Source organism: Mesoplodon mirus (genome assembly GCF_964341445.2).
Source record: "Mesoplodon mirus genome assembly, chromosome: 3".
In the NCBI taxonomy this organism is placed as follows: domain Eukaryota; kingdom Metazoa; phylum Chordata; class Mammalia; order Artiodactyla; family Ziphiidae; genus Mesoplodon; species Mesoplodon mirus.
Window position 1 is genome coordinate 29,446,543 of NC_138978.1, and position 26,698 is coordinate 29,473,240.

Genomic DNA, 26,698 nt, shown 5'->3' on the forward strand with positions numbered 1-26,698 from the left:
TCTCCCCCTCTCCCTTTCAAAGCTGAGCTAACGGGAGACTGTTTAACTTCAGTGCTTCTATAGGAGTCTGTTGTAGTTTAACTCCTGCACACCAGTAGCTGAGATGAACAAAGGAGAGACTCGAGGTCCAACTATTCATCCTTTCTTTGCACTTTAAAAAAAAAGAAAAAAAAACACACAAAAGAGACCTTATCTCTGTTTTTTGTTCCTGCTGCCTGCTGCCACCCCAGAGAGAAAGACCCAGAGCTAATGGCCTTGTTAGGTGCTGAGCAGGCCAAGCCCCGGGACCAACATTAGACTTACAGAATCCTGGATCATCAGAGCTAGTACCTTGGCAATCAGTTAACTAGATCCCTAGCCCCTCCCTAATAGAGATGGAGAAACAGAGGTCCAGGAAGGGAGAGGGACCCGCTCAGGGTCACATAGTGCCTTCATGAGTCCACCTCTGACCTGGCAGGTACATGAGGCGGAGCCTGCAGATGAGACTTGACTCACAATTGTGTAGTACTTTTTTTTTTTTTTATGGCAACGAATGTCATCTACATTTATTTTGGTGATCATTTTGCAATATATACAAACTTTGAATCATTATGTTGTACAGCTGAAAGTAATATAATGTTTTATGTCAATTATACATCAATGAAAAAATTATTGGTTTCTCAACCTCATGACAACTAGGTTTAATAATCTTAACTATTGGCATGAATCAACTATACCTAACATTTTAAAATGTCTGTACATGAGTGATCTTTAAAGCTATATTAGTCAGGCTCTGCCTCCAGTATTCATAATTAAAACGATGAGCAAGATCTTCAAAAACTAGGAGGCCCATTTAAAGCTCTGCCTTTTACTAAATCTTTGCTGAATATTGGAAGGCTAGCACCAACAGGCATACCATTGTCGACAGGCTTCTATCATGAAAAAAGGACAACGGAAGTAAGGCCAATCTTTCAAAAGTTCTTTACATTAAATAGACGAAGTAATCTTAATCGAAATAACAAACACTAGCTCTGCCCCCATATGGGCTTGTTAAGGTAGCAGAGCCTGGTACAATTGCATAATTCAATGGTGTGGAGCCTGGGTTAAGCTCCCACCTTGAATCCCAGGGGGATCACAGTTCTGGTGGCTGCTGCCTGTCGCTGAAGCGGTCTTCGAAGTTGAAAAGCATTTCCAGGGAGGTAAGTGAAGAACTGGGTTTCAGCTTTGGACAGCCCTGGGTCTGATTTCCAGTTCTGCTGAGTACTGGCTGTGGGTTCCCAGGCAAGTAGTATTTCCCAGCTCAAACACTGAGATAATGATATCAACCTCATGGGCGTGTCTTGATGTTAGAGAAGATGCAAGAAGTGCCAGCGCTTTGCTTGCTGACCACAAACAGGGATGCAAATGGGGGTTTCTGTCATTCTATCAATTCTTTCCTGCCCTGGGGAAGATCTCTCCTGATCCCTCCTTCCTCTCCAAGGCTGTGCTGCCTTTACCTCCCCTCTTTGCTTACCTGTTAAATGTGAGGTTCCTGGTATTAGCCTGATAATCCCAGATTCTTTCATTCAGGATTTCTCTGGACACTTCATACCTCTTAGAGGTACCCTGATTTCCCAGAGTTCCCAGTTGTGTGTTCAGATTAGGTCCCTACAGTTACTCCCAGACACTTGGAAACTGGGAGTGAAGACTGGGCAGCGACCAGCCTTTCTTGGACCTGGTGCTGAGACTGAGTGGGGGAAGGCGAAGGAAGGAGCGTGGATGGGGTGCTTCTCCTTCAGAGGACAGATCCACTGAGCAAAAATAGAGAGATGTGGCTTTGGGGGAGTCACAGGGATCTGAGAGCATGGAGCTGGCGGGTGGAGATACTCTAGTTCCAGTATCAACCCCTACAACTTCTCTGTGAACTGGGGTGTTCTCCATCAGCCAATCAGAGACCTCTCCCTCTGCCCTTGCCAATGGCCCCTCCTCCTCCTTGTTCATGTCCCTCTTCTTAGAACTGCAAACAAATCAATGACTGGGGTAGTTCCCTCTCTTCCCTTCCCCGCCTCCTGGTATAGGTGAAGGTCCACCTCAGAGAGCATCCAGTATAACCTCCCTCATTCTGCAGGTGAGGAGATTGTGGAAGGGACCCTCACGGTACAAAATGAGTCAGCACAGAACAAAGACTAGGCCCAGGAGTCCTGTTTCCAAGGCTGCTGCAGTGCACAACTGCAGGGGGTCCCAGTGGCCTTTCTACTTGCTGTGTGAACAGCCTTTGTGTCCACATGCAGGGCCCTGTCTCCTGGCCAGGCTGCTTCCCTGTGAGTCAGAGGTGGGATGGACCTCCTTCAACACAGCAGACCTGGGGACCTTCCTGGCCTAGGTGGTCCCACACCCCTCACAAGGCACAAGGAAGAAGATAGACTGCTTAGGGGCAGAGCCAGCCCAGAGGTTCAGAAAACCCACACAGTTCCAGGCACTGATTCTGGGTGGCAGCTGGTGTGAGACGCAGGTCCTCCCTAAGTGCACTGCACTTTGCAGCTTCTCCTCCAGAGGACAGAGCCACTGAGCAAAAATTATGTGAGATTGGTGTGATTATTATCCCCATTTTCCATGTGAGAAAACTGAGGTCCAGAGAGGTTAAGTCATTTCTCTAAAGGCACCCAGTGACGGAGCCTGGATTTAAGCCTAGGTCTGTGGGGTTCCAGTGACTAGGCTCTTGCCACTGTCTCATAATCTCCCCTCTGTCTGCTCCCAAGGCTACCACCACGCCCTCCTCCAGGCAAAGACTGACAGTCTTCCCTGGCTGGTAAGTTCTGACGTGAGTGCCTTGGGCTCACTCAGTTCTAAACTCACTTACCAGGTGTGGGACATGGGACTGTAGGCAAGTCATGTCCTCTCTATGAACCTCATTTTTCCCCCTCTGTAAAATGGGCATAATACTTACTATCTACCTGGTAGGGTTGCTTTGTGGTTTAGCTATGCTGATGTATGTATGCTGCCTGGGCCAGGATAGATGGGCCTCTGTGTGTGTCAAAATGAATGGAACTGACCGCTCACAGCCTGTAACTTTAATTTAATACAAATTTATCATAACTCACAAAATGGGCAACATTTAAAATAAAAATACTGCTGGGGGTGGCCCAGATTCTGGTAGCTGAATGGGTGGGGTGAGACCGAGGATTCCTCCTGCCCAAGGGAGGCCCCAGTGGGCAGCAGTTGTGAGGTGGGAGCCCCCCAAGTTCAGCTAGTCTGGCTCCTTTGAGATGGGTGTGGTCAGAGACCCCAAGTTCAGAATCTAGGCCCCAGGACTAGAAAGAAAAGCTAAGGCCTCGGAGACATTTCAGCTTGGTCCTGCAGGCCCGCTCCTGGGGCTCCTGTCCTGGACAAGGACAAAGCCACGGAGCAGGACAACTAGAGGCTCTGCTGCTTCAAAGCCAAGGCCTAGAGGTGGATTCCAATGGCAAAAACTGAAGGTGGGCTTGTTCAACATCCATTCTAACTTTCTTCTATTGTGCCTTTTTGTACGGATGAGGCTGGAAAGAAGAAAAGTACATTTCCCAGACTCCCTTGCAGCCCAGGTTCTGGATCTGACTTAAGTTTCCCCACACAGAATCCCTCGTAGACATTTGTTTTTTTGTGTTTTTTTTCGCGGAGCACAGGCTCCGGACGCGCAGGCTCAGCGGCCATGGCTCACAGGCCCAGCCACTCCGCGGCATGTGGGATCTTCCCGGACTGGGGCACGAACCTGTGTCTCCTGCATCAGCAGGCGGACTCTTAACCACTGCGCCACCAGGGAGGCCCCCCCCTCGTAGACATTTGGATCTGGAAATTGAATTGAATGGGAGGCGGCCGCCCTCAGGACAGCCACTGACTGGTGCGGACAGTAGCAGAGTCAGCGCAGTTCTGCAGCCAGCGGCTTCTTGATGCAGGGGCTTCCTGCAGATGGGAGCAGTGTTCCTGGTCACAACAGACATGATGAATTTGGCGGCTGGGAGCTGTTCCTGGAAATTCAGCAGAGTCTGCTCCTCCAGCCCTTCCAATGATTTTACAAAGCCACTAGGGACCTGGTAATAAATCCTTGTCTAAAGCTAAAGCAGCTCTTGTTTTCTGCAACAGGATCCCAACTGAGACAGATGCCAAGATTGATGAGGGGGGCCCAGCTGACACCCACCCCAGTGCTCAGAGCCTGACTAAAATACTGCTCCCCACAGCCTCGCTACACCCTCGCTACACTCTGGTCACAGAGGCCTGGCTGGACCCTTGTTTGGAGCTGCTGGGGACCTCCACCATCCAGTGATGCTTGTCCTACGTCGGGGTGTGCCATTATCTGGCCTTAAGACCTGTGGGCAGGAAGGTGGTGGCACAGTGACTGTAACATGTGGGCTTAACTACTGACAGTCTTCCCTGGCTGGTAAGTTCTGACGTGAGTGCCTTGGGCTCACACGGCCTGTGCCTGTGGCTTCCACAGGCCACAACTTCATTTCTACCTGCAGATAAGTGGGAAAGTCATGAAGCTCTTGGTACAGGGATGGAAGGAGTAGGTGGTTCTCAGGCAACCCTGGGACTAGCTACCGCCTGTGTCCACTGTGGGCTGGGATTGAGGCTAAAACGGCCCATCACTAGCTTGATCAGGGGCAAGTCTTAGGCCTGGAAGCATAAGAGGGTTCTGTGTCTCTTTCAGGCAGCCAACTGCTGGCAACAACTGACACATCCTGAGCTTAGGGCATGTGGGCAGGAGGGAGACATAGGGACGCAGTCCCCTGCCCCTGAGAGGAGGGGGATGAGGGTTGGGCAGGGGCTGCCCTGAGAAGCCATGTCACACCCTTGGACCGAAGCTGCATCCCCAGTAAGGTCAGAGCTACAGAACATCAGTGCTGGAAGAGCTTCGGAATCGTGGAGCACAACCTCCATTTTACAGACAGGGAAATGAGGGTAAACAACTGGCCTGAGATCCCAGGTTGGCCCGGCTGGGCTGGAGTCCCGGCCTCCGCTCTCCGGGGCAGGGCTCTCGCTGGTGGCCATGCTCAGGCCTGCGGTCTCCCTCTGCAGCACTAGATGCGGACCGTGTTGATCCGCAGCGGCTGCACGTTCTTGCCATTGGCGTGGCTCTGCCCGGGGCTGAAGTAGGAACAGAGCTTGCCGGGGAACTTCTCGCGGAAGGTGTACAGCCAAGACATGTCATCGGCGTTATAGAAGATGAGCAGGCCTTGGTCGTAGTCCAGGAAGACGCCCACCTTGTCGAGCTTGTCGCGGACGTTGAGCCGCGTCCAGGGCTCGGTGCAGGCGCTGTACTGGTTGCCGTCGTGCATGACGATGCAGTAGAAGCCGCGGCTAGGCTGGATCTGGATGCTGCCCTTACGGCTCGCGGCTTCGTGTGCCAGCCCGATCACCCACTGGGTCTTCTCCGCCACCACCACCTCCCAGTAGTGGACGCCGCCACTGAAGGCCTCAGAGCCCAGCACCGACACCTCCACATCGAAGCGCTTCGGTGAGTCCTGCAGCGGCTGTGGGTGCAGGTTGCCGTAGGCCACGATGGTGCAGTCGTCGGACAGGATGAGGCGCTGGTGGGCGGTGCCCGGGTCCAGGGTCAGGGCGGCTGGCACTGCCGGGGATGGAGGAGGAAGAGGAGATAAGTGGAGAGAAGGCGGTGGACCCACTCTATGGTGCCTCCCTGAGGACGGGTTCTGGTTGGCCCCCAGGAGGCTGTGTGATGCTGAATACAAGCCTGCCCTCTCTGGGACTCAGCTTCCTCCTCTGTAAAATGGAAGGGTGACAGCTAAGGTCCTTTCAGATTTTAACCTGGCTGCAGGGGACAGAAGCTATGGCTGCTTGTTCACTGATGGTGTCCTGGGGCAAGGCACACAGTGGGCACTCCACAAAATTTGTTGAATAAATCTGAATAAATAAATCTCTATGTCCTCATAGAGAGGACATGACTTGCCTACAGTCCCATGTCCCACACCCAGAATTGGGTAATTTCAGAGCTGGGAGGGAGCTTAAAGATTATTCGGGGGTTGGATAATCACCCTATGGGGTGCTTTGGAAATTTGTTGGGGTGTTTGTGTTGTCTCAGTAGGTGGGATCCAGGGATGCTAAATGCCCTGTATGAAATGCACAGGGCAGTCCCATGTGCCCACCGATGAGTTTCAGACGCTCCACCAGATATTCATGTGGATGAAAAATCTTCACAATGACCTGAAGCTACAGCTTAACTCCAGTTTACATATAAACATGAAATTTTTTTTTTTTTTTTCGGTACGCGGGCCTCTCACTGTTGTGGCTTCTCCCGTTGCGGAGCACAGGCTCCGGACGCGCAGGCTCAGCGGCCATGGCTCATGGGCCCAGCCGCTCCGTGGCATGTGGGATCCTCCTGGACCGGGGCATGAACCCGTGTCCCCTGCATCGGCAGGCAGACTCTCAACCGCTGCGCCACCAGGGAAGCCCATGAAATAATTTTTGTACAGTTTTAATATATACTGAATGTTTTGAAATGCAATTACCATATAAACTGGGGGAAGACTGAATTTGTTTTGTCTGGAATGTCACTGAGAATTGTTCACTTTTTTGGAAATACATCTCTAAGAAGAACACCATTGACCCATAAAACCTACCTATTTAAGACTGCATTTGAGGCAGAATGATGTTTTAGCTATGGTGTGAGCACCTGACTCGTTCATTATGTTTTCTAGGGTGGTTGTGAGTGAGCATCTACATATTGACATATACAATATTTTATTATAAATAATTTCCTTCTATTTTTCCTTTATATCATAGAGTATATACACACATATACATATATATGTATATGTGTATATATACTTGAAATTGTGAAAAGGCCATACTATCTTTGAGACATTACAAATTATTTGTTATAAAAAGTAGATGATGGGTCTGAAAAAGTTGAAAACCACTGATTCTAGGCCAACTCTCCCATTTGACAGATGGGGAAACTGAGACCCAGAGAGGAGATGTGACTAGTCTCAGACCACCAGGCAAACACTGGCAGAGCCAGGTCTAATCAAGACCATGTGCAACCCAGCTCTAGCCCTCTCTTCCTGCCTACCTCTCACTCAACACCCGCGACCCCACTCAGGCCCAGAGCCTTCGCCCAGACTGTTCCCTCCACTGCCTCATCTCTGCTTGTTGTAATCACACCCCGTGAGGCTCAGTTCCAGGTCCTATCCTCAGGGAAGCCTTCCTGGTTGCCCAGCAGGTATGCTCACTCCTTACTCTGAAATTCCTTAACCTTGTTTGTGCCCCTCTCCTGATACGTGGGGTAGTCTTCTGTGCCCATATCTTACCCCCATGTACACCAGGAGGGCAAGGACTGTGTACTCTCCCTGGTGGGCCCAGTGCCCAGCACACGGCCTGGCATGCGAAATGTTTCCAGAAAGGCTCACCAAATTAAACTGACCCCACTTGTGTTGGTCTTTGGGCAGGCAGCACAGGCTGGGGCACCCGGCCACACTGGCTTAGCAGGTCTGGCTCTCAAAGTCTCATGAACTCTTGTCAAGGACTCTGTTTACTCCTGCCTCCCTGAGGGAGTTGATGCTCAGCCAGAAGGAGGAACCTAGAATTGGCTCTCATTAGCCTGGATGAGCACTTCCAGGGCAGAGTAAGGCAGAGGGGAGAAAAGGAGAAGGAATCCTGTCACTAGTTCCTTGGAGCAAAGAAAGGACTCCTCCAGCTGGCTCTCTGGTGCTTTCCTTATCTGGCGGAGCGGAGGCATGATTATACATGGCAGGAGCATCATCACCTCCTATTTGAGCCACGTCTGCTGGCTGCATATACACAGAGAAGTAAAATGCCTCAACGATGGCAATCATCAATAACAGGGGGTGACAGCCAGTCCCTGAACTGTGCTCCTGTTCACAGTCCACTGACAAAACTGGCCATTGACTTACAGCAAGCTCCTTCTATGAACTCTGTCAGGAATAAATTTAGTCTTGAGTTTTACACTCTTCTTTCCTGTTCTTAGAAGTCAGAGGGCTGTATGGAAACAATTAGCCCTGTGACTAGAGGGGTCAATGGAAACACAATTTTCTATCCAGGGACATGGAAGAGGGGAGGCATGCGAAGGAGGACACTGAATCAGTGTATGAACGTTTCGCCCTGTCATCTGGTCACAGCGCAGCCTATCAGACCAGAAGGCTCCTGCCATGTGGAATGTGGGTATTCCCACAGTGGGATCCAGAGGTAGGAGGTGGAAGGGATGTAGGAAGTATGTGTTAGGGGGAGCCCGGGAGAGAAGAATCATCTAATCAGACACACATGGGGCCACTCCTACTGGCTGTGGAATGTGGGTCATACTCAGGTGTCTATGGCAGAGGAGCAAGAGGGACAAAGCGGGCACATTGCCAAGGTGTGGGCAGCTGTGGTTGAGTGCCCCATGGGAAACTGGGCCTTATGTCTGAGGTGCCCAGGATGATTTGAGGAGACCAGCGACAGGCAGAAACCGAGGTTAGAAGGACCAGTGGGGAGACTAGCACGCAGGCAGGAGGGCTCAGCCCCATACTCTTAAGCCTAAGTAGGGCAACGTGGGCCCTTCCAGTGCCACTGATGAGTGGGGAGGACACCCTAGGAGCCAGGCAAGTGGGCTTTCAGTGGTTCTGAGATTGCGCCTGTAGGACGGAGGAAATCCTCACTGCACTGAGGGCTAACTCCTTGGCGTGGACCCACAGGCTTGAAGCCCAAGGGACTTGCCAGAGAGAGGACCTGCCACTCATTGGGTGTGCTTAGGGGCGGGGTCTGCCATTCATTGGTCAGTTCTGGCAATAGAGGCGGGGCTGGGGGTGGGTGGGACCTGATCCACAGTGGGCAGGGCCCAACAGCCCATAGGGTGAGGCTAGAGGCAGGGCCTGGCATTCTTCTGAGGCAAAGGGTGTGGCTTGATTCTTAGGAGGCTTTTACACCCCAAAGGGTGGGCTGAGGTCCACCTCCTCATAAACAGAGGTCCTGTCTTCGGGCCTCTCTCAAGTCCTCCCAGGGGCTAGGGCTGACAGGAGTAACAGCCTTTAGACCAGAGAGGTACCCAGCTGGGGACATGGCAATACCTTTTCCCCCTCTGAGAAGTCAGTCCCTGTGCGGGGACTGGCAATCCCTCCATCCATCCTTTATTCTCAGGAGAGGTGACAGACTCGTCAGACAGACGCAAAACAAATCCCGTCCCCTGGGGTTCACAATTTTACAGGTCAGAGCTCTTTTCTAGGTCCTGGGACACTTTTATAAAAACAGAAAGCAGGCACTGAGGCAGTCCATCTGGTCTCCAGGTGTGCTCTCCAACCATTTAAGCCTCTCTGAGACCTCAAGGTCAAAAGGCAAGGAGCGTGGACTGCGGGGGGGCCAGGAACTGTCTCCTGGCCACCATCAGCCACATACTGCAGTGGCCCAAGTGGCAGAGAAACCCCAAAGTCCAGCACCATCACTTGGCAGCAAGTGGCTTGTGCCTCTTTGTTCTCAAGGACAATCAGCTCTTTCCTCTGGCCAGGCCTTTAAGAAGTCTGGCCCCTCAGTCCTCCTGCCTACTCAGGCCCTCAGCTGCACAGTATGGGCATTCGAAAAACATTTTCACACCCTCTAGCTCATGGGACCAGTACAGCAGCTCCAGGAGCACAAATTACTCTACCCATTTTTCAGAAGAGGAAACTGAGGCTCCAGGGAGATTTCTCTGAGTTAAGTGGCTTGCTCAAGTTGCCACTTTGGGTGGAAGCAGAGCTGGCACTTGAGCTAAGATCTTTCACACCATGTCCTTTCCTTTATGTGGCCCTAGAAAGCCTGTTCAGCAAGACTGAGGAACCATCTGATGATTCATGATAATCATAAGAAACAGGTATCAAGCATTTACTAAGTTCCAGGATTATTATCACAAATAAATAATCTTATTTAATTGTCCTACCTACCCTGGGAGACAAATCACACCTTCCTCATCCCTGTTTTACAGATGAGGAAACAGGCTGAGAGAAGGCAGACATTTGCCCTGCGTCACACAGCTAGGCAGTGAACATGCTGGAACCCAGAATGATTGGATTCAGATAAGCAGGAGGAGGAGAGAGCAGCCCAGGAGAGGGAGGTGGCCGGAGCAAAGGAAGTAGTGTCTGGTGTCCTCTGGACAATGGCCACCTGGCCTGGGTTGGGAGGAAGTTTGTGCCTGGGAGCTGGGGCAATCAGGCCAGGCAGTTGGAGGAGAGTTTCCAATGTCAGCTGAGAGGTGGGGCAGGGGTGTGTGTGGTGGTGGAGAGTGGAGGTTCCAGATCACGGGAGTGACAGGTGCTACATGGAGTTCTCAGGTGACCCAATAGGAAGGCTGAACTGGAAGGGGGGCAGGCAGGAAGCTGCTAGAATCCAGGGCTAGGTCCCTGGGGGCACCTGCCCCTCCCAACTGGACAAAAGAGCCTTGGTTTTGGTAGAGGAGCCAGAGTGACTTCACAGGCCCTACAGACAAAGGAAGGGGCCCAGCTAACCAGGTCACTGTTCTCTGAACCCCCAGGGGCCGCTGTCCTTGGCAGGATGTTCAGGGCACACCCTACTGCTCCCTCAGCCCCTCTCCTACAGGCAGCTTTCCCTGGGGCAGCGGTTCTTGACTGGGGCTGATTTGCCCCATAGGGGACATTGGGCAATGCCTGGAGACGAATTTGGGTGTCACAGTGGGAGGGGGTGTGTGTGGCGTCTAGTTGGGTAGAGACCAGGGATGCTGTTAAACGTCCTACAATGCACGGGACAGCCCCCTTAGACAAGGAATTATCCAGCTCCAAATGTCAATAGTGCTGAGGCTGAGAAACCCTGCCCTGGGGCAATCAGCAAATTCCCACATCCATTTGTTCACTTGTGAGGGAGTCAAGAAGGGAACACTAGCACCCTTATAATACAGAGGAGAAAACTGAGCTTCAGAGGGAGGAAGTGACTTGTCCAAGAATGTGCAGCAAGTTCCTTCCTTCAACAAATAATTATTGAGCACATACTTAATGCCAGGCCCTATTCTATTGGGTTGGCCAAAAAGTTCATTCGGGTTTTTCCACATGTAACGGAAAAGCCTGAACGAACTTTTTGGCCAACCCAATAGTAACAGAATTGAGAGCAGGACTCATTCATTTCTTTATTCATTCATCCACAGACATTTACTGTGCTGGCTGCTGGGGATGCATAGTGATGAATCAGACTCAGCCCCTGACCCTTCAGAGCTCACGGTCTAGTAAGAGAGACAGCCATGCAGACATTAACAAAACAGTGAGACCAGGAAAGCCCAGGGCTACCTGGAAAAATCCAGGAAGGCTTCCCAGAGGAGGTGTTTATAAACTAAGATGTGAAGGAGAGTAGCAGTTAGTCATCAAAGATTAAGGTTTGTGTCGAGTGTTCTTGGCAAAGGGAATAGCATGTGCAAAAGTGTGGAGGAGAGGGAATATGGCTCATGTAAAAACAAGATGGTTCAGTGTGGCTGAGTGTGATACAGAGGGGAGAAAGAGAGAATGGCTGGGCCCAGATCTCATAGGGCCTTGACTGTCAGGCTGAGGTGCCTGGGTTGCCTCTGTGAGCTGTGGCAGCTGAGGTAAATAGAGCTCCTGAGACCATCTGCCTGAGGGGCTTCCCTGGGTCACAGGAGGGGACAGGACCCTTGGAGGGGCTTCTTGCCTCCTTCAGTTATGCTGCTTCACCCATGTGTGGCCCTCACCCTGCTGGGTCCCAGTGTGCAGGTCTCTCCAAGGCTGGGAGCACACAGAGACCCACAACCCCAGGAGGAGAGCCAAGAGCCCCGCCCAGTCGGCTGGAAAGTGGGCCCTTCGCCCAACTACCGCCCCCTTTGTCAGTGAGGGCACAGATCCAGATTTAAGGGTTCTAGGAGATGTCCCTTCACTTTTGTGCAACTGGTCATGATGCATCCATCCAATGAGGTCTTCAGTCACCTGGAGGGGAGCCCCATCCCTGTTCAGCATTCACACCCTCAGTGATTGTCCTCAGTCCTTCTCCATCTGTACCTGAAGGCCAATCGTGAACATCCTGGGATCATTCATGCCCCTGCCCTCCCCACCGCCTCCTTTGCCTACACAGTTCCCAATGCCGAGGATTGTCCGAGGCACCTCCAGGCCCCACCCTTTCCTGAGTGGGAAAACCCTCAGTTTTCAGCGCTCAGTTCAAACATCGTCTACTCAGTGTTCCCCTGGCTCCTCCCTCGCCCCATCCAGAGCCTCCTGTTGTCCCTCTGGGCTCCCATGACCCCATGTAAGTCCCTCATCATGGCCCTGGTCCCACTGGACTTTCAGGGTCTGTTGTCCCATCTGTCTCCCCTGATCCTGAAAGTGCCTCGAAGGACTTTCAGTATTTGTAGATCAGAAGAATGAATCCAGATAGGTGGAAAGAGCACTGATTGCTGTGTGATCTTGGGAAATCAGTGAGCCTCTCTGAGCCTCAGTCTCCCCAGCAGTCTTCCTGGGTTGGTAGTATGAGGCCAGAGAATGCCTGGTTAGTTTAGTAGGTAAGGGCACAGGCTCTGGGGTCTGACATGTCTGGGTTTAAATCCTGGCTGTACCATTTACAGGTTGTGACCACGACAAGTTCCTAACAGCCCTGTGCCTCAGTTTCCTCATCTAAAAAATGATAATAACAGTGTCTACCTCTTAGGGAGAAGTCTCCTCTATATCCTTGTCTCACCTCTAAAGGACATTGCACCTGACTCAGGAACACAGAAGTTTCCCTGCTGCCAATACGTTCCACTCTGATGCCCTTGTGGGTTGTGTGATCTCAGGAAGGCGTTGACCTCCCAGTCCCAGGGTCTACTAACTACTAGAAACCCATTTCAGACTTTCTCCTCTCTCGGCAGATTTCCCATGACCTCCTCTAGCCCATCCTCATCTCAGCGGATGACCTTTGCTTCCTGCCTTACTGCGAGAGGTGAAGAGAATTCCCAGGAGCCCCCACCACTGCCCCCTCGGCTTCGGGGGGGCCATTTATTCTACCTTCTCCTGGCTCCCAGCAAAGGCAGAGGCAGGTCCCACTCCTGGCGGTCACCCCGGCAACTCTCCCTCCTTCACCCTCAATTCTGCCTTCTCTACTGGATCTTTTCCATGCCCCCCACCCCTCCCATATATGCTGCCATTTCTTCTATCTTAAACAAATAGCCACTGCCACATTCTCTCTCCTTCCCTTATATAAAACTCTTTGAAAGCACTGTCTCCACTTCCTGTCTCATTTTCTCTTGGACGGTCTCCAGTCAGGCTTTTGCCTCTATTGCTCCACCAAAGCAGCTCTTGTCAAGGTCACCAAGACCCGGAGAACAGTCAGTTCTGATCCTCCCACACTTGGGGTCGCAGCTTTGCCACCACTATCCACTTTCTCCTCCTCGAAACACTTTCTCCACTTGGCTTCCACGACAGATGCAGGTCTTCCTCCTATTCTCTGGCTGTTCCTTCTCGGTCTCCTTGGCTGGGTCCCCCTCCTGTCCTTGACTTCTAGGAGTGGCCTAGGGCTCCATGTGTTAGAGTGGCCCTCTCTCTTTTCTCTCTACCCCCACTTCCTAGGTGACCTCATCCCGGCTCATTCAATACCGTCCACATGTAGACAACGCCAGCCTTGACCCTCCTCCCGTACTGCAGACGTGTCATTCCCACTACCTTCTCCATGTCTGCACTGAGATTTCTAACTGGCATCGCGAACCTCACATGATTACAACTTCATCTTCCCAGTCACCTCAGCCAAAATCGTTGTAGTCTTCCTTGTCATTTTTTTTCTCACACCTGAGATCCAATCCATTAGCAAACCCTGTTGGCTCTCTGTTCAAAATAGATCCTAAATCTGATCACTTCTCACCACCTCCACTGCCACCACCCTGCTCCAGGCCACCATCATCTCTCACTTGCATTGTTGCAGTAGTCTCCTAACCTCCACCCTTTACCCCCTGCAGTCTATTCTCAACCCAGCACCCAGAGGGATACTTTAAAAACTTAAGCCGGCTTATGTCACTTCACTGCCCCAAACCTTCCCATCTCACTCAGCATAAAATTTAAGGTTTTCATATGGGCCTCCAGGCTCTCATGGTCTGGCTACTGCTACTGACCTGACCTCCTCACCTCCACCCTCCCTCTCACTCATTCCACTCCAGCCACGCGAGTCTCCTTACTGTCCCTTGAACATGCCAGGCTTGCTCCTGCCTCAGGGCCTTTGCACTTCCTATTCCCACTGCCAGGAACACTCTTTCCTCAGATACCTACATGGCTCATTCTTCTCTTTCCTCCCTCAGGTCTTTACTGCTTCCTTCTCAAGGAGGTCTTCTAACTAGATCCCCTACTAAACGTTCAATCCTACCTCAACATCCCTTAGCCCCTTTCCTTATCTTTTATCATTATCTAAAAAACTATGTATTTTACTTAGTTAATTTTGTTTTCTTTCTCTCTCACACCCTAGGATGTAAGTAAGATGCACGAGGGTAGGGATTTTTGCCTGTTTTGCTCACTGCTATATCTCTAGTACCTAGAATAGTGCCTGGTGTGAGGTAGGTGCTTGATATATCCTGTACTCATGGAGTGAATGAGTGAACCACCCAGGGCCTCAGTCTCTTCATCTAGAGAATGGGTACACTAGTAGAACCTACCTCCTCTTGTGCTGGTGCCCAGCACAGGCCCTGGAACATAGTAGGTGCTCAGCAAGGCACTCTTCTCATCCCTCTGCCCTGCACCCATGTCATGTGTAGAGCAAGGGGTGGGCCCCTTCTAGCCCCATCTAGCTCCAACCCATGATAATCCTTGCCTCTTCCTGAGCCCTACTGGAGAGTGGCAGGAAGGGCCTTACCTGGGTGGATGTCCTGGAACAGGGACTTCCAGATGGTGTACTGCAGGGGGCCTGTGTACTTGGAGGTTGGGAAGTCTTCGTAGGTCAGATTGGTCTCATGGATTTTCCCTTTGAGCCTGGAAGGAGAGCAAGAGAGCAGGCCACATTGGGGGCTGGATTCCTGTCCCAGCACCTCAGGGCAGCTGGCATAGGGCGAGGTCATGTGTGGGAAGTCTGCTGGACCCAAGTGCCGACTCAAGTGCCTGCTTGTGCCACTTCCTAATTCTCTAGCTATTGCCCTCAGTTTCCTCATCTTTAAAATGGGTACTATGATAACACCTTCTTCCTAGGCTTGTGAGGATTACATGGCATAATGTATGTAAAATGCTTAGCATGGTACTTGGCTCAAGGTCAACACTGAATACATGATGTTAGCTATCAGTATTGGTCATTAACGAACCAATAATTAAGTGTTATTATTATTAAAGGCAGGTATGGAACGAGAGAGACCTGGGCTTGAATCCTGGCTCCCCCACATACTAGACGAAGGGCCTTGGCCAATTGCTATAGCTTCTTTGTGTCTCATTTTCTACATGTGTGAAATGGGGCTGGCAGTGGTAACTACCTCCAAGGGGCTATTAGGATTATAATAATTTACATATTATTATTTATTATATATAATATCAACGTTATTATAAATAATATAATAGATAATATAAAACACATATTTGTAATATAATATAAAGCACATAAAACAAGTAATATCCTATATGATTATAAGTATTATATATAAAATAATATGAATACATAAAGCTTTTACCCTAGGCTCTGGCACATAGCAGATGTCCTGTGTATTTGATGGAGATTTGAATGAATGAATTCTCTGCTAACCACCCTATCTGCCTCCAATCCCAGCATCCCACAAGGGCCAGGGAGGGGACACACCCTGGAGAAGACCCACAGCAGGCGGGTACTTACCGCTCAGACAGCGAGGCCACCCCGGCCAGGAAGGTGTGCCGGTCAGTTTCAGCCAGCCGCTCCTGCAGGATCTGGGCCCCCTCCTGCACCTTGCGCAGCTGCTGGCTGTAGCGCTGGACTTTCTGCTCGATGTCAGTCAGTGTGCGGGCCGTGTCTACCTCTAGCTCCTCCAGCATGGCCTTCTGCCGTTCCCGCAGCAGCCGGTGCAGCCGCTCAAAGACCTCCCCAATGGTGGTCCGCAGGCTTTTGGTGGAAGACTGTGGAGACAGTCATCAGGGGTCAGTCAGGGAGAGTGGATGGGGTGATCCCTGGGTGAGAGGAGGAAACCGAGCATCTTGGCATGCACAGAGGAAAGGGTGGGAAAGGCATGTCGGTGAGGGGATGGCACATGCAAAAGCATGGTGGCAGGAGAGAACTGGCATAGCAGGGACAGCAGATAATTGTTCTCCATTAGGAAACCAATGAAATGGTCCAGGTGAGACAATGAGGCTTGAACTAGGGGAGCAGCAGATGGACACGGCTTGAAAGACATTTATAGGAGAGCCTCTTTGACCCTGGTGACCAACTGGCTGGCTGTAGGGGTACAGGAGAGACAGGTGTAAGGATGATGTCCAGATTTCTGGCTTGGGGGTGGGAGGGATGGGGAAGCTGGCAGGAGACATGGGGGGCAGGGAGAGGATGCTGAGTTCAGTCTGGGAGAGAGTGAAAATTTTATTTATTTATTTATTTGGCTGCGCCACATGGCTTGTGGGATCTTAGTTCCCCAACCAGGGATCGAACTTGGGCCCACGGCAGTGAAAGCGTCGAGTCCTAACCACTGGACTGCCAGGGAATTCCCTTAAATTTTTATTTTTAAAAAAGTCACTCATGGGGCCCAAGCAAAGATGACGAGATCACAGATGTTAAAGAGCTTTATAAATGGCAACGTGCTGGGCAAAGCTTGGTGGTCACTTGCCCTGTCCCGCCACCCCGAGACCCTCTGGCCAGGGAACAAGAGCTGGGGGGTTAAAGCCATCGTCACAGGAGATAAGCATGGACTTCCGTGTTTCTCTCTGCCCCGAAGGGCACTGCCAGGCCCAGGAGGGGTTGAGTGGTAAAGGGCACAGCTTTGGTGCCCAGTGGCTCTGGGTCTCCAGCTGTGGCAACCTTAGTTGCCTGATATCTCTGAACCTTAGTTTTCTTATCTGGGAAAAGGGTATACAACGACATTGCAGGGCTATGGTAAGTGAGGGAACATTCACAAAGTGCATGGTATTGTTTGAGGTGCAGACCCAGAGCCTGGTTATTAAAACACTGGAACAGGCACATCCTAGAAGTCTTCGTGGAGAGATGACTTCTGAGCTGGGGCCTGAAGGACGGGCAGGATGTCAGGTGGGGGGTGTGGGCAGCGGGCCGAGGGGACAGCACAAGGCAGGATGACACAGGGTACACAAGTGAGGCTCGGCTGCAGCAGCAGCGTGTGGGACCTGCCTCTGCAATTTGACTTTGTAGGATCCTGGCTGGGAGTTCACGGAGTCAGAGACCCTGCTGTGTTCAGTGCCCAGGGCTCTGTGGGAGGCTCCACAAAGGCTCAATTAGGGCCTGTTCCCTCCCAGTCGTCGTGGCTGCCGGCTGCCTGCGGCAGGAAGAGCTGCTGGCAGTGGGCCAGCCTCCCTGCGCATGCCCACCCAGCACGCAGGGCAGACAAAGGGGGTGGCGGAGAGGCTGGGGATGAAGGGCCAGGCTGCCTGTGGCCTCCCGGAGCGCCCTCACCCAGGGAGGGCCAAGGCTGTGGCATCGGCAGGTCACAGTGGGGAAGCTGGGGCCTGCCCTCCCTGCACCGTCCGCCACTGCCCTCCAAAGAGCCCCAGATCTCATGGCCACCCCTTCCGGCTGCTCTTTGGTGAATCTGCAGCAGCATTTGGCCCAAGGGCCACCCTCTACTCATAGAAATTTCTGGTTTGCCTCACACCTCTGTGGCTGCTCCCTCCCTGCCACCCCTGTTCCTGAGGACTCGGCCAGGCTGGCTCCTTTTGTTCACACCCTGCAACTCCCACCGCTTTGAGGATGGCTTCCAAGCCCATTTCGAAGGTCTTACATGTCTCCTGAGCGCCACATTCATCTCTCCACCTGCCTCCTCCACACATGCCCCTGGGTCCCACCAACTCACTGGTTCCACGTGTCAACTCCACATCTTTGCCAACAAACTTGCTGCCAGAGTGATCCTTCTAACGTGCAAACTGGGTCACAGCCGATCTCGTCTTTAGGGACCCTTCTTGGCTCCTTGATGACTAGTACAGGCTAAATTTCTTAGCCTGGAATCCAAAGTCCTTAATCTGATCCCTGCTTACCTCTCTAGTGCTGCTGCATCGTAATTCCACCTGCCTAGAGTGGACCCCTCCCCCAGCAAATGCTTTATTCAACTGACAAACTCCTACTCATCCTGCAAGACCCAGATCAAAAGCCACCTTCTCTGTGATACCTTCCTTAACTTTTCCAGGCAGTTAAATAGTTAAATGTTCCCAGAGCATTTTGTAAATATTCTGAATATACTGCCCCACATTTTATGTGGCTTCCCAGTTAGTGGATGAACTAACGGACCGGTAGTGGATGAACTACTGGTCCTCCCGGTAGGAATGCCATCTTCCTTAGCCCTGCATCCCAGAGCCTGGCACAAGGCTGATGGTCAGGACCTGCTTGAGAGGTAAAGGAGGGAGGGGTCTTGCCCCAGATTGCTCTGTAGAGGTGGGTGCAGACTCCATCTTCTCTCTCAGGTAGGGGCCCAGTGTCCCCAGGACAAGAGGAGAGAAAGAGGCTGGGAGAGGGCAGCTCAGAAGTGGAACATCAGCCACCCCAGGAGCCCGAAATATGTCCCTGATGGGTTCTCCAGGCCTACCCGGCTTGCAGCCCACAAAGCCAGAGATCTCGCTGAGGACATTCCAGCGTGAGGCTGGAATATGCACTAGGCTCAGACAGAACTGGACAGTAAGGTCTCAATTAGCTACTTATTAGCTGTGGGGCCTTAGGCCTGTCCCTCAACCTCTCTGGGCCTCAGTTTCCTTGCCAATAAAATGGAGACAACAACTATTCCTACCTCAAAAGGTGTATCTTTTTTCCCCACTCATTTGTTCCACAACTATTTACTGTGTGCTAGACACCGTGTAGGTTCTGGGGAATCCTGCAGTCATAGAGGTGACATTCTGTGCAGTTCGGCGAGACAATGAATGGGAAACACAGTTCCCAGCACAGAAAAAGCTTCAGCTAAACTGGTGTGTCTCATTTACTCTAGTTTTTTCTAGGGCAGAGCCAGCCCCGCCCCACTCCCAATCCCTTCAGTCACGACTGGGAGAGCAGCTCCCATCCTGACCCACCACATCCCTGGGAACACACTGGGGTTGGAAGAGCTGGGGCCATTTCAGAACAACACCCTGCCAAGAATGCGTCACTCGGTCAGGGCCGACCAAGGAAAACATTGGGCTGGGGGAGGGAGATCAGACGGGCCCTCAGGCCGGGCCATTGGAGGGGCAGGCGCCACAGGAAAGCCGAGTCAGGCACCAGGTGAAATATGACCTCCAAAGCATCCATAGGCATTTCTTGTATAAACATCCCAGTCCAGACAGGAAGCAGGGCTGGGGGAACTGGAGGGGAAGGTGGCCCCAGAGGACAACCGAGAGGTAGACAGATGGACAGGAAGGCAGGGGAGGAAAAGGTCAGTGGAGAAAAACAATGCGGGTGGGGAGTGGAGAGAAGAACAGAATGCTGGGGAGAAGAAACAGACCATAATATTCCCCTCTCATACAGACAGAGGCTTCCATTTGCTTCTCTTCACCTGAGAGGTGTGGGATCACCAGGCAGGTGGGGAAAATGAGGCTGGGAGAAGCAAAGAGGCCAGAGTCCTGTGACTGCTTCCCATCTGATGCCCACTGAGGGTCCTGCCCGGACGCACTCCAGAGTGTTCTCTGAAGAAATGTTCGTCATGACCTCCCTAAGACCCCACAGTGTGTTGGTGGCCAAGCTGGGTCACAGGTCTGGATCTCCAATGGCCTCTCCAGGCCCCAGGGGGACCTCTGGAGGCCCAGAGCATTCCTAAGGCTCTGCTCCAGCTGCTGCTGGCAGTGGCACTCCTGCAAATGGAGTGGAGCCACACTGAAATCACCCAAGAGCTTAGCAGCCAGGCCTGGGTCCCCAGTGCTTGGTTCCAGAAGGACAGCAGAAATCAGAGCAAGCCTTGCCCAGTTAGAGGTATCTGTGGGGGACTTGGAGGGAGCCCCTTGGAAGTGTGCTAGGATCTAGAACATCACGGCTGGAAGGAGCCTGGCAGAGTCCCTACAGCACAGATGGGAAGACTAGGGGCCCAGATAAGTGTGCAGTTTACCCAAAGTCACACAGCACGGTAGTGGCTGGATCAGAACCCAGGGCTTTCCTCTCAGGTCAAGAAAAAAGGCTTTTCTTTTCAAACCACTGTGGCCAGAGCCTGCAGGGTTTGACGCTACTTTTCAGAGTCTATATCTCCACAGTCCGAGTTGAAGAGGGGAGCTGATACCAGGGCTGAGCCACAAATCATCAGGAGGGCTTCGAAGGAACATTCTCAGGATTGGCTCCTTGGGCAATGGGTGTGTTTAGCAACGGGAGAAAAAAAAAGACTAGGTACATTCTTCCAGCCCCGCAGGACGCCAGGGTTTTCCAAAGGGTCCCTGGTCCCACCTCAGCTTTCACCCAAAGCAGGAAGAGAGAAAGGATCCCACTTGCCCTCAGTCATCTTGGAGTGGGTCCCCGCCCCATTTACCTTCAGGGAAGCCCCAGCCTCCGCCCCACCCCCAAGCCCCGGCCTAACACCTGGAGTTTGGACCCTCGAAGCCCCGCCCCCACAGCAGGCCCAAGGCCACGCCCCTCAACTTCCCAACTGGTCCTGCCCCCACGAAGCCCCGCCCCCACGTCCAGGCCGGGCTCACCTTGGTCTCTGCCAGCTGTCTCTTGAGCAGCTGCAGCGCCTCCGTGTGCTCCCGCTCACTGTCCTGAAGGGCCTGAAGCTGCTCCTTCAGCTCCCTCTGGAACACAGACAAGATCGGGATGGGGGCGCGGGCCAGATCCGGCCCGGGTATTCCGTGGTGATGCAGAGCCCAGGCCCGTCCACTGCGGGCACTGGAAGCTATCCTGGCCCCGTCTGTCTCCTGCCCCAGCACCCGCCTCCCTTCACAGTTTAACAACCACCACGTTCCACAGAGTCTGTCTCCTAAGTATCTCCAGAGTCTGTTCCCATCTTCCATCTGGAGTCTTGCAACAGCCTCCTCTCTGGCCATCCTAGGGGCTCTGGTCTCCCTGTTTCCAATCTACCTCCACACACTTTCTGACCCACCCTGATTTGCTGGCCAAGACTCCTTGCTTAGAATCTTCTGGCAGGAACCAAGGGTGTACTGCTGTCCAGGGCTACGACTGACTGCCAACATCCTCTGAGCGCTTCCGGTGGGCTAGGCACTGTTCTTAGACCTTGGCTTGTCATTTAATCCTCTCAATAACCCTGAGGTAGGCACTATTATCAGCCCCCTTTTCCGATGGAGACACTGGTACAGAGAGGTCAAGACACTGGCCCCGAGGCATACAGCTAAGCATGCAGGGGTAGTGCCAGAAATGGAACTCAGGAAGTCTGGTTCTGGAAACCATAATCATGACACCAGGTGACATGTTTTCTATAGTGATGACACCCATGATGAACAACAACAAAAATCCATGATAGACAACAGGTCAAATTTTTAAATAAGGACAGGACCGGTATTACTCGTTTTTCCTTTGCATCTGGTTCCTATACGGCTCAGCATGACACTGCTAGTCATCTTGTCTTTATTTAAAAATTTGATATTTTGTTCATCATGGGGGTTTTGGCATTAATTTTGATTTTTAAAAATTGCATTAGGGCTTCCCTGGTGGCGCAGTGGTTGACAGTCCGCCTGCCGATGCAGGGGACACGGGTTCGTGCCCCGGTCCAGGAGGATCCCACATGCTGCGGAGCGGCTGGGCCCGTGAGCCATGGCCGCTGAGCCTGCGCATCTGGAGCCTGTGCTCCGCGGCGGGAGAGGCCACAACAGTGAGAGGCCCGTGTACCGCAAAAAAAAAAAATTGCATTAGATATTATCTCGATTACTGAGTTTTTGGGCGCCTGCTTCAATTTTGCACCTGAAGCAAGTGCCTCAGTCCCCTGTCCCTAGTCCCACCTCTGTCTCCACCATCCTTCCCCCATCACTCCCATCCAGCCAAAGCGGTCTTCTTCCTGTGCCTCACGCTGGGCTTGTTTCAGTCTTATGACTTTGCACTTGCTGCTTCCTCTGCCTGGTGCACTTCACTCTCAGATTTTCTCCCTGTGATTCCTTTGTAGCATTAACGTATCAACTCAGATGCTGCCTCCTCGGAGAGGTCTTGCCTGACCAGCGCATGCACAGCAGCATCCCTTCCACCCTCCTGTTTAGTGGTCTCCATAGCACCTCCTGCTGTCCATGATCTTGCTTATTTATTAGACATTGTGTTTACTGTTCATCTCCTCCATTGGCGTGTGAGTTTTATGAGGGCAAGAATCTTGTCTGGCTTGTCCACTGTTCCATCCCCAATGCTTAGAATAGTGTCCAGCACACAGTAGGGCCTCAGTAAGTATTTGCCAAATGAATGAATGGGGTAGGGAGGCTGGTGGCCCCCAGTAGTTCTGGACTTTTAGCCCATTGTATCACAGCTCGTTGTTCTTCTGGCTGTCCGTTATCCATCCCCATGCAGGGCAGGCCCTCCCTACTGTTTTCTCTCTATATCCCCCATACCCATCAATGGCCTGGCACTGAGATGGGGCTCAAGGAAGTTTGCTTTGGGCGTGAATTTCCATGGAAACAGCCTCTGAGCAGGGCCCGGGCTCCCTAGTCAGCCTGGGCTGTGAGTGATGCCAGGGAGTTGACTTCCCTGTTCACACTCACCTCCTGCCCACTCATCTCGTCAGAGCAGGGAGGGCCCTCAGAAAACATCTAGTCCAACTAATTTTACAGACTAAATAGCAACATGAGAAAATGGTCATGATGACACACTAAGGGAAACATGTAGAAAACAAAATGATCTGTGTTTACTATCCCTTATTCACTCAACAAGTATTTATTGAGCAATTATGATGTACCAGGCACTGTTGAGGCACTCGGGACACAGCAGAGAACCAGATAGATGCAGTCCCTACTAAAAGGGATCTTCCAGTCTAGTGGGGAAGACAGATAATAACAAGGAAAATAATAAAAGAATCAGAGGGCTACCCATTATGGTCTATGCTCTAGAGAAAATAAAGCCGAATGGGATGGGTGGCGAATTTAGGTAGTGTATCAGGGAAGGCTTCTCTGTGGAGGTCACACCTGAGATGACAGCTGAAGGATGAAGAGGAGCCAGCCTTGAAAATATGAGTCAGATAGAAAAATTGGAATAGCTGGTTTTGTGAGAGCAGAGAGCTTACATAGACATAATGACTGGAACTCTGGTAGCCATCTCAGGCTGTAAGGCAGCCAGAAAGATGGATGTGACAGGCTGAAACCAGAGAAATAGAAGGAAGATGCAGCCTGGGTCCCTGATGGGGTAGCCACACCATCACTGCACTCAGTGATATGCTAGGAAGCTTGCCCTCTGGAAAAAAGAAAAACAGCCCCAATTTATAGTGTTGGCCAATTTCCTTGGTGTAAAGGTTCCCCCCAAAGCCAATTTGAAGCTCTCCATGTGAGGTCACCAGATGCAGAGCTGGGAAGAGATTTGCACAACTAGTTCTCAGGAACTCAGGTGTGGCTCTGGCACACCACTGCCTGGGGTCCTGTCCTATAGACCTGTGTTACATGGGAGAGAAATACACCCCTATTTAATTTCAGCTACTCTGCGCAGCTCTCTATTACTAACAGCTGGAACTCATTCCTAATAGATTCATGTGCATCAGAGCCACTGGAACAGACGTATCGTGTTCACCTAAGACCACTCCTCTCTGACTGCCTGGGGTCTGTCCAGCTTGGGACATAGTCTGCTCGAGACACAGATTTTGAGGAGATGAACCAAATGCTACAACCCTTCCCCTTGGTAGTCCTCATAGACCCAGCCACCCAGGCAGCTCTTCAGAGTCTCCGAGAAAACTGCCCTGGAGGCCATGTTCCTCATATCACTCAGGGCACCCCAGGGACACGGTCAAATTCCTCCCTGCTTTCAGGGCCAGGGAACAACGGGATCCCGGGAGTAATGGAACACTCATTCGTCCATTCCGCAAACATGTGCTGAATGAGGCCTCCTTGGGCCCCACGTGCTGCTGTGTCAGCGACAGGGAGAGGGATGGGGTACGAGTCCCAACCCATGATGCCTCAGGAGGTGTGCAGATGGGCTGGGGGGAGACAGGGACATAGACACTCACATCACGGTGGATGCTGGAATAGTGGTACGGGACCCCAAAACTGCCCCTCCTCCACATTCCCCATCACAGTGAAGGGCACCCCCCCACCCCCGCTGCCATCCAAGCCAGAAATCTGGGGGTCACCCTTGACATGGCCCACGCCCCCAATCCAATCAGTCATCAAGCTTGCCCTGGAATTTGTTCTCTCCTCTCTATACCCACCACCCCGGTTCAGTTTTCCTCACTTCTTTTCTGGACTGTGGCCCCAGGCTCCTCCCTGCCCCACAGAGCAGCTGGGGTAATCGTTTGACAGGACAGATGTGTCCCTGCCTCTCCGCCCTGGGCCGCTCTGCAGGATTTCTACATTGTCTGGGAGGAAGGGCAGGAAGCCTGAGTGTGGCATTCAAGGCCCTTCACTACTGGCCCCAAATTTCTTCTCCAGCCTTTTCTTTCTTTTTTTTTTTTTCCTTTTAACATTTTTTTAAATTAGTTTCTGCTTTATAACAACGTGAATCAGTTATACATATATACATCTGTTCCCATATCCCTTCCCTCTTGCGTCTCCAGCCTTTTCTTTTCATCCAGACCTGTACCATTCAATACAGTAGTCACTAGCCATATGCGGCTATTGAAATTCAAATGAATTTAAATGAAATACAATTGAAATTCAGTTCCTCGGTTGTACCCGTTGCACCAGGTTGCACATTTCAAGTGCTCAATAGCTCCAGGTGACCAGTGGCTACGGCATCAGCACAGATGCAGAACACTTGCATTATCCCAGAAAATTCTACTGGACAGCGCTGCTCCAGATGCACTAAACAACTTGCAGTGCTCTCCGCCAGGCCTTTGCACATGCTGTTCCCTCTGTCTGGAATGCTCACCCACATGGTTTTCTCCACTTGTTAGGCTCATGCTCATCTCGTAAGGTCTAGATCAGACATCACCTCCACTGTGAAGCCATACCCCAAACTCCATTCTGTCCTCAGACAATCCTCTGTGTACAGAGCCTTCCCTCACACTATCTGGCACACACTGTATTTTAACAGCAAGGTGACCTGTCAGTCCTCTCCATGAGATATGGGCTCTTAGGTCAGGGACTATGTCAGATAGATTTTCACACTATCAGTACCTAGGACAGGGCCAGGCACAGAGTTTGAGGAATGAATCTGCCCACAGAAGAGGCTGGGCTGGGTCAGAGCTCACCTCCAAAAGGGTAGGAGGAGATCCCAGGGAGGCAGCTCTCCTCAGGTGGGCTACTGAGCCTGAGGGAACAGCTAACTTAGGAAAAACAAAACCTAGAACCCACAGAGCAAGACTAGGAGGCAGCCTGCCCTTTGTCACCCCCTCTGCCTTCCCTCCTTCCAGGCCTGGGACCAGACCTGATTTCCTGGGTTAGGAGACTGGCTTTGCCACCCCCTAGCTTTGTGACGTTGGGCAGGTACCCTAACCTCTCTGTGCCCCAGTCCCTCGTCTGCGAAATGGGGATAACAATACCTCCTAGGGTTGGGAGGGTGAAATGAGATAACAGTAAGAAGTGTTCAACCACAGTGGAGAGCCTGGCCACACTGGCTGCTCGGGAGACAGAGAGGTCACCATGTCCCCCATGAGGCTCCTGGGTCACTTCTCCACGTCCCCACCGTTCACTATGTCCTGGCCCCTCCTTTCCTCCTCAGATGGCCAGAGCAGGAAGGAGCCCCAGGGACCATCTGGTCCAACAATCTGGATTTCTAGAACAAGAAACTGAGGTCCAAGAAAAGTGACTGAGTGGCCCATGGCCACACAGCTTTACAGAGAACCAACTGGAAAATTTCCTCCCAGCAAAGACCGACAGGAAACAGGAAGCTGTTGATAAACTCCTAAGCAATAGAGCTAACTGTGAGGAAGGACACTGGCCATGCCGGAGGCTCAGAACCATGTCTGGAGGTGGTATGGTTTGGGTTTGAACTTCACAGGCATCATGTCACTTAATTCTCACAATTCTCACAATTCTCACAACATCACTTAATTCTCTTAATTCTCACATGTCACTTAATTCTCATGTTACTTAATTCTCACTAATTCTCATGAGGTTAGTGCCTTTATCACCTCAGTCTTACAGAGAGGGAAATGGAGGCTCAGAGAGGTCAGGCAGGTTGCCTAAGATCACACAGCTCATAAGAGTCAGAAGTGGGGATCTGAGTGACTCCAAAATCCATGCTGGAAACCGCTCGGCCTCTCTGCCTCCCGCTCAGTTCAATACAGCCATCACGTCTGGGCATCCACGGTCAGGCGGAGTGCCAGCCGCTCCGAGTCTGCAGGTTCTAGGGGAGGCAGAAATGCAGACAGGTAGACTATAAGGGAGAGCAGGACAATGTGGAGGGAACACCAGGAAGCCGGCTGTGTGTGTGACACCCTCCCTCCCACCTCAGCTTCCAAACCTGTGAAGTGCAGCTAATGACAGTGCTGGCTCTGTGGTTGCTGTGAGGATTAGGTGACTTAATACCTGACCTGAAGTGAGGCACAGGAAATGCTCAGTCACTCGTAGTTATTGTCATTAGCATCACGATAATTATAATTGTATGTGAGGGCTTCCCTGGTGGCGCAGTGGTTAAGGACCTGCCTGCCAATGCAGGGGACACAGGATCGAGCCCTGGTCCGGGAAGATCCCGC

The 26,698-nt window shown here is 51.8% G+C and overlaps 1 protein-coding gene across 2 annotated transcripts in view; it reads right to left on the reverse strand.

Annotated features, from left to right (window-relative positions):
* Positions 1-286: 286 nt before the first annotated feature.
* The window catches only part of TRIM62 (tripartite motif containing 62), a 35,802-nt gene continuing 9,390 nt past the window's right edge, over positions 287-26,698 (reverse strand). For both annotated transcript variants that reach the window (XM_082614025.1, XM_082614026.1), the window contains exons 3-6: positions 20,625-20,720; positions 15,694-15,950; positions 14,737-14,852; positions 287-5,563 (exon numbers count right to left, since the gene is read on the reverse strand). In XM_082614025.1, the coding sequence (XP_082470151.1) occupies positions 5,013-5,563; positions 14,737-14,852; positions 15,694-15,950; positions 20,625-20,720 (1,020 nt within the window). In that variant the 3' untranslated portion in view covers positions 287-5,012. The remainder of the gene's footprint in view (positions 5,564-14,736; positions 14,853-15,693; positions 15,951-20,624; positions 20,721-26,698) is intronic.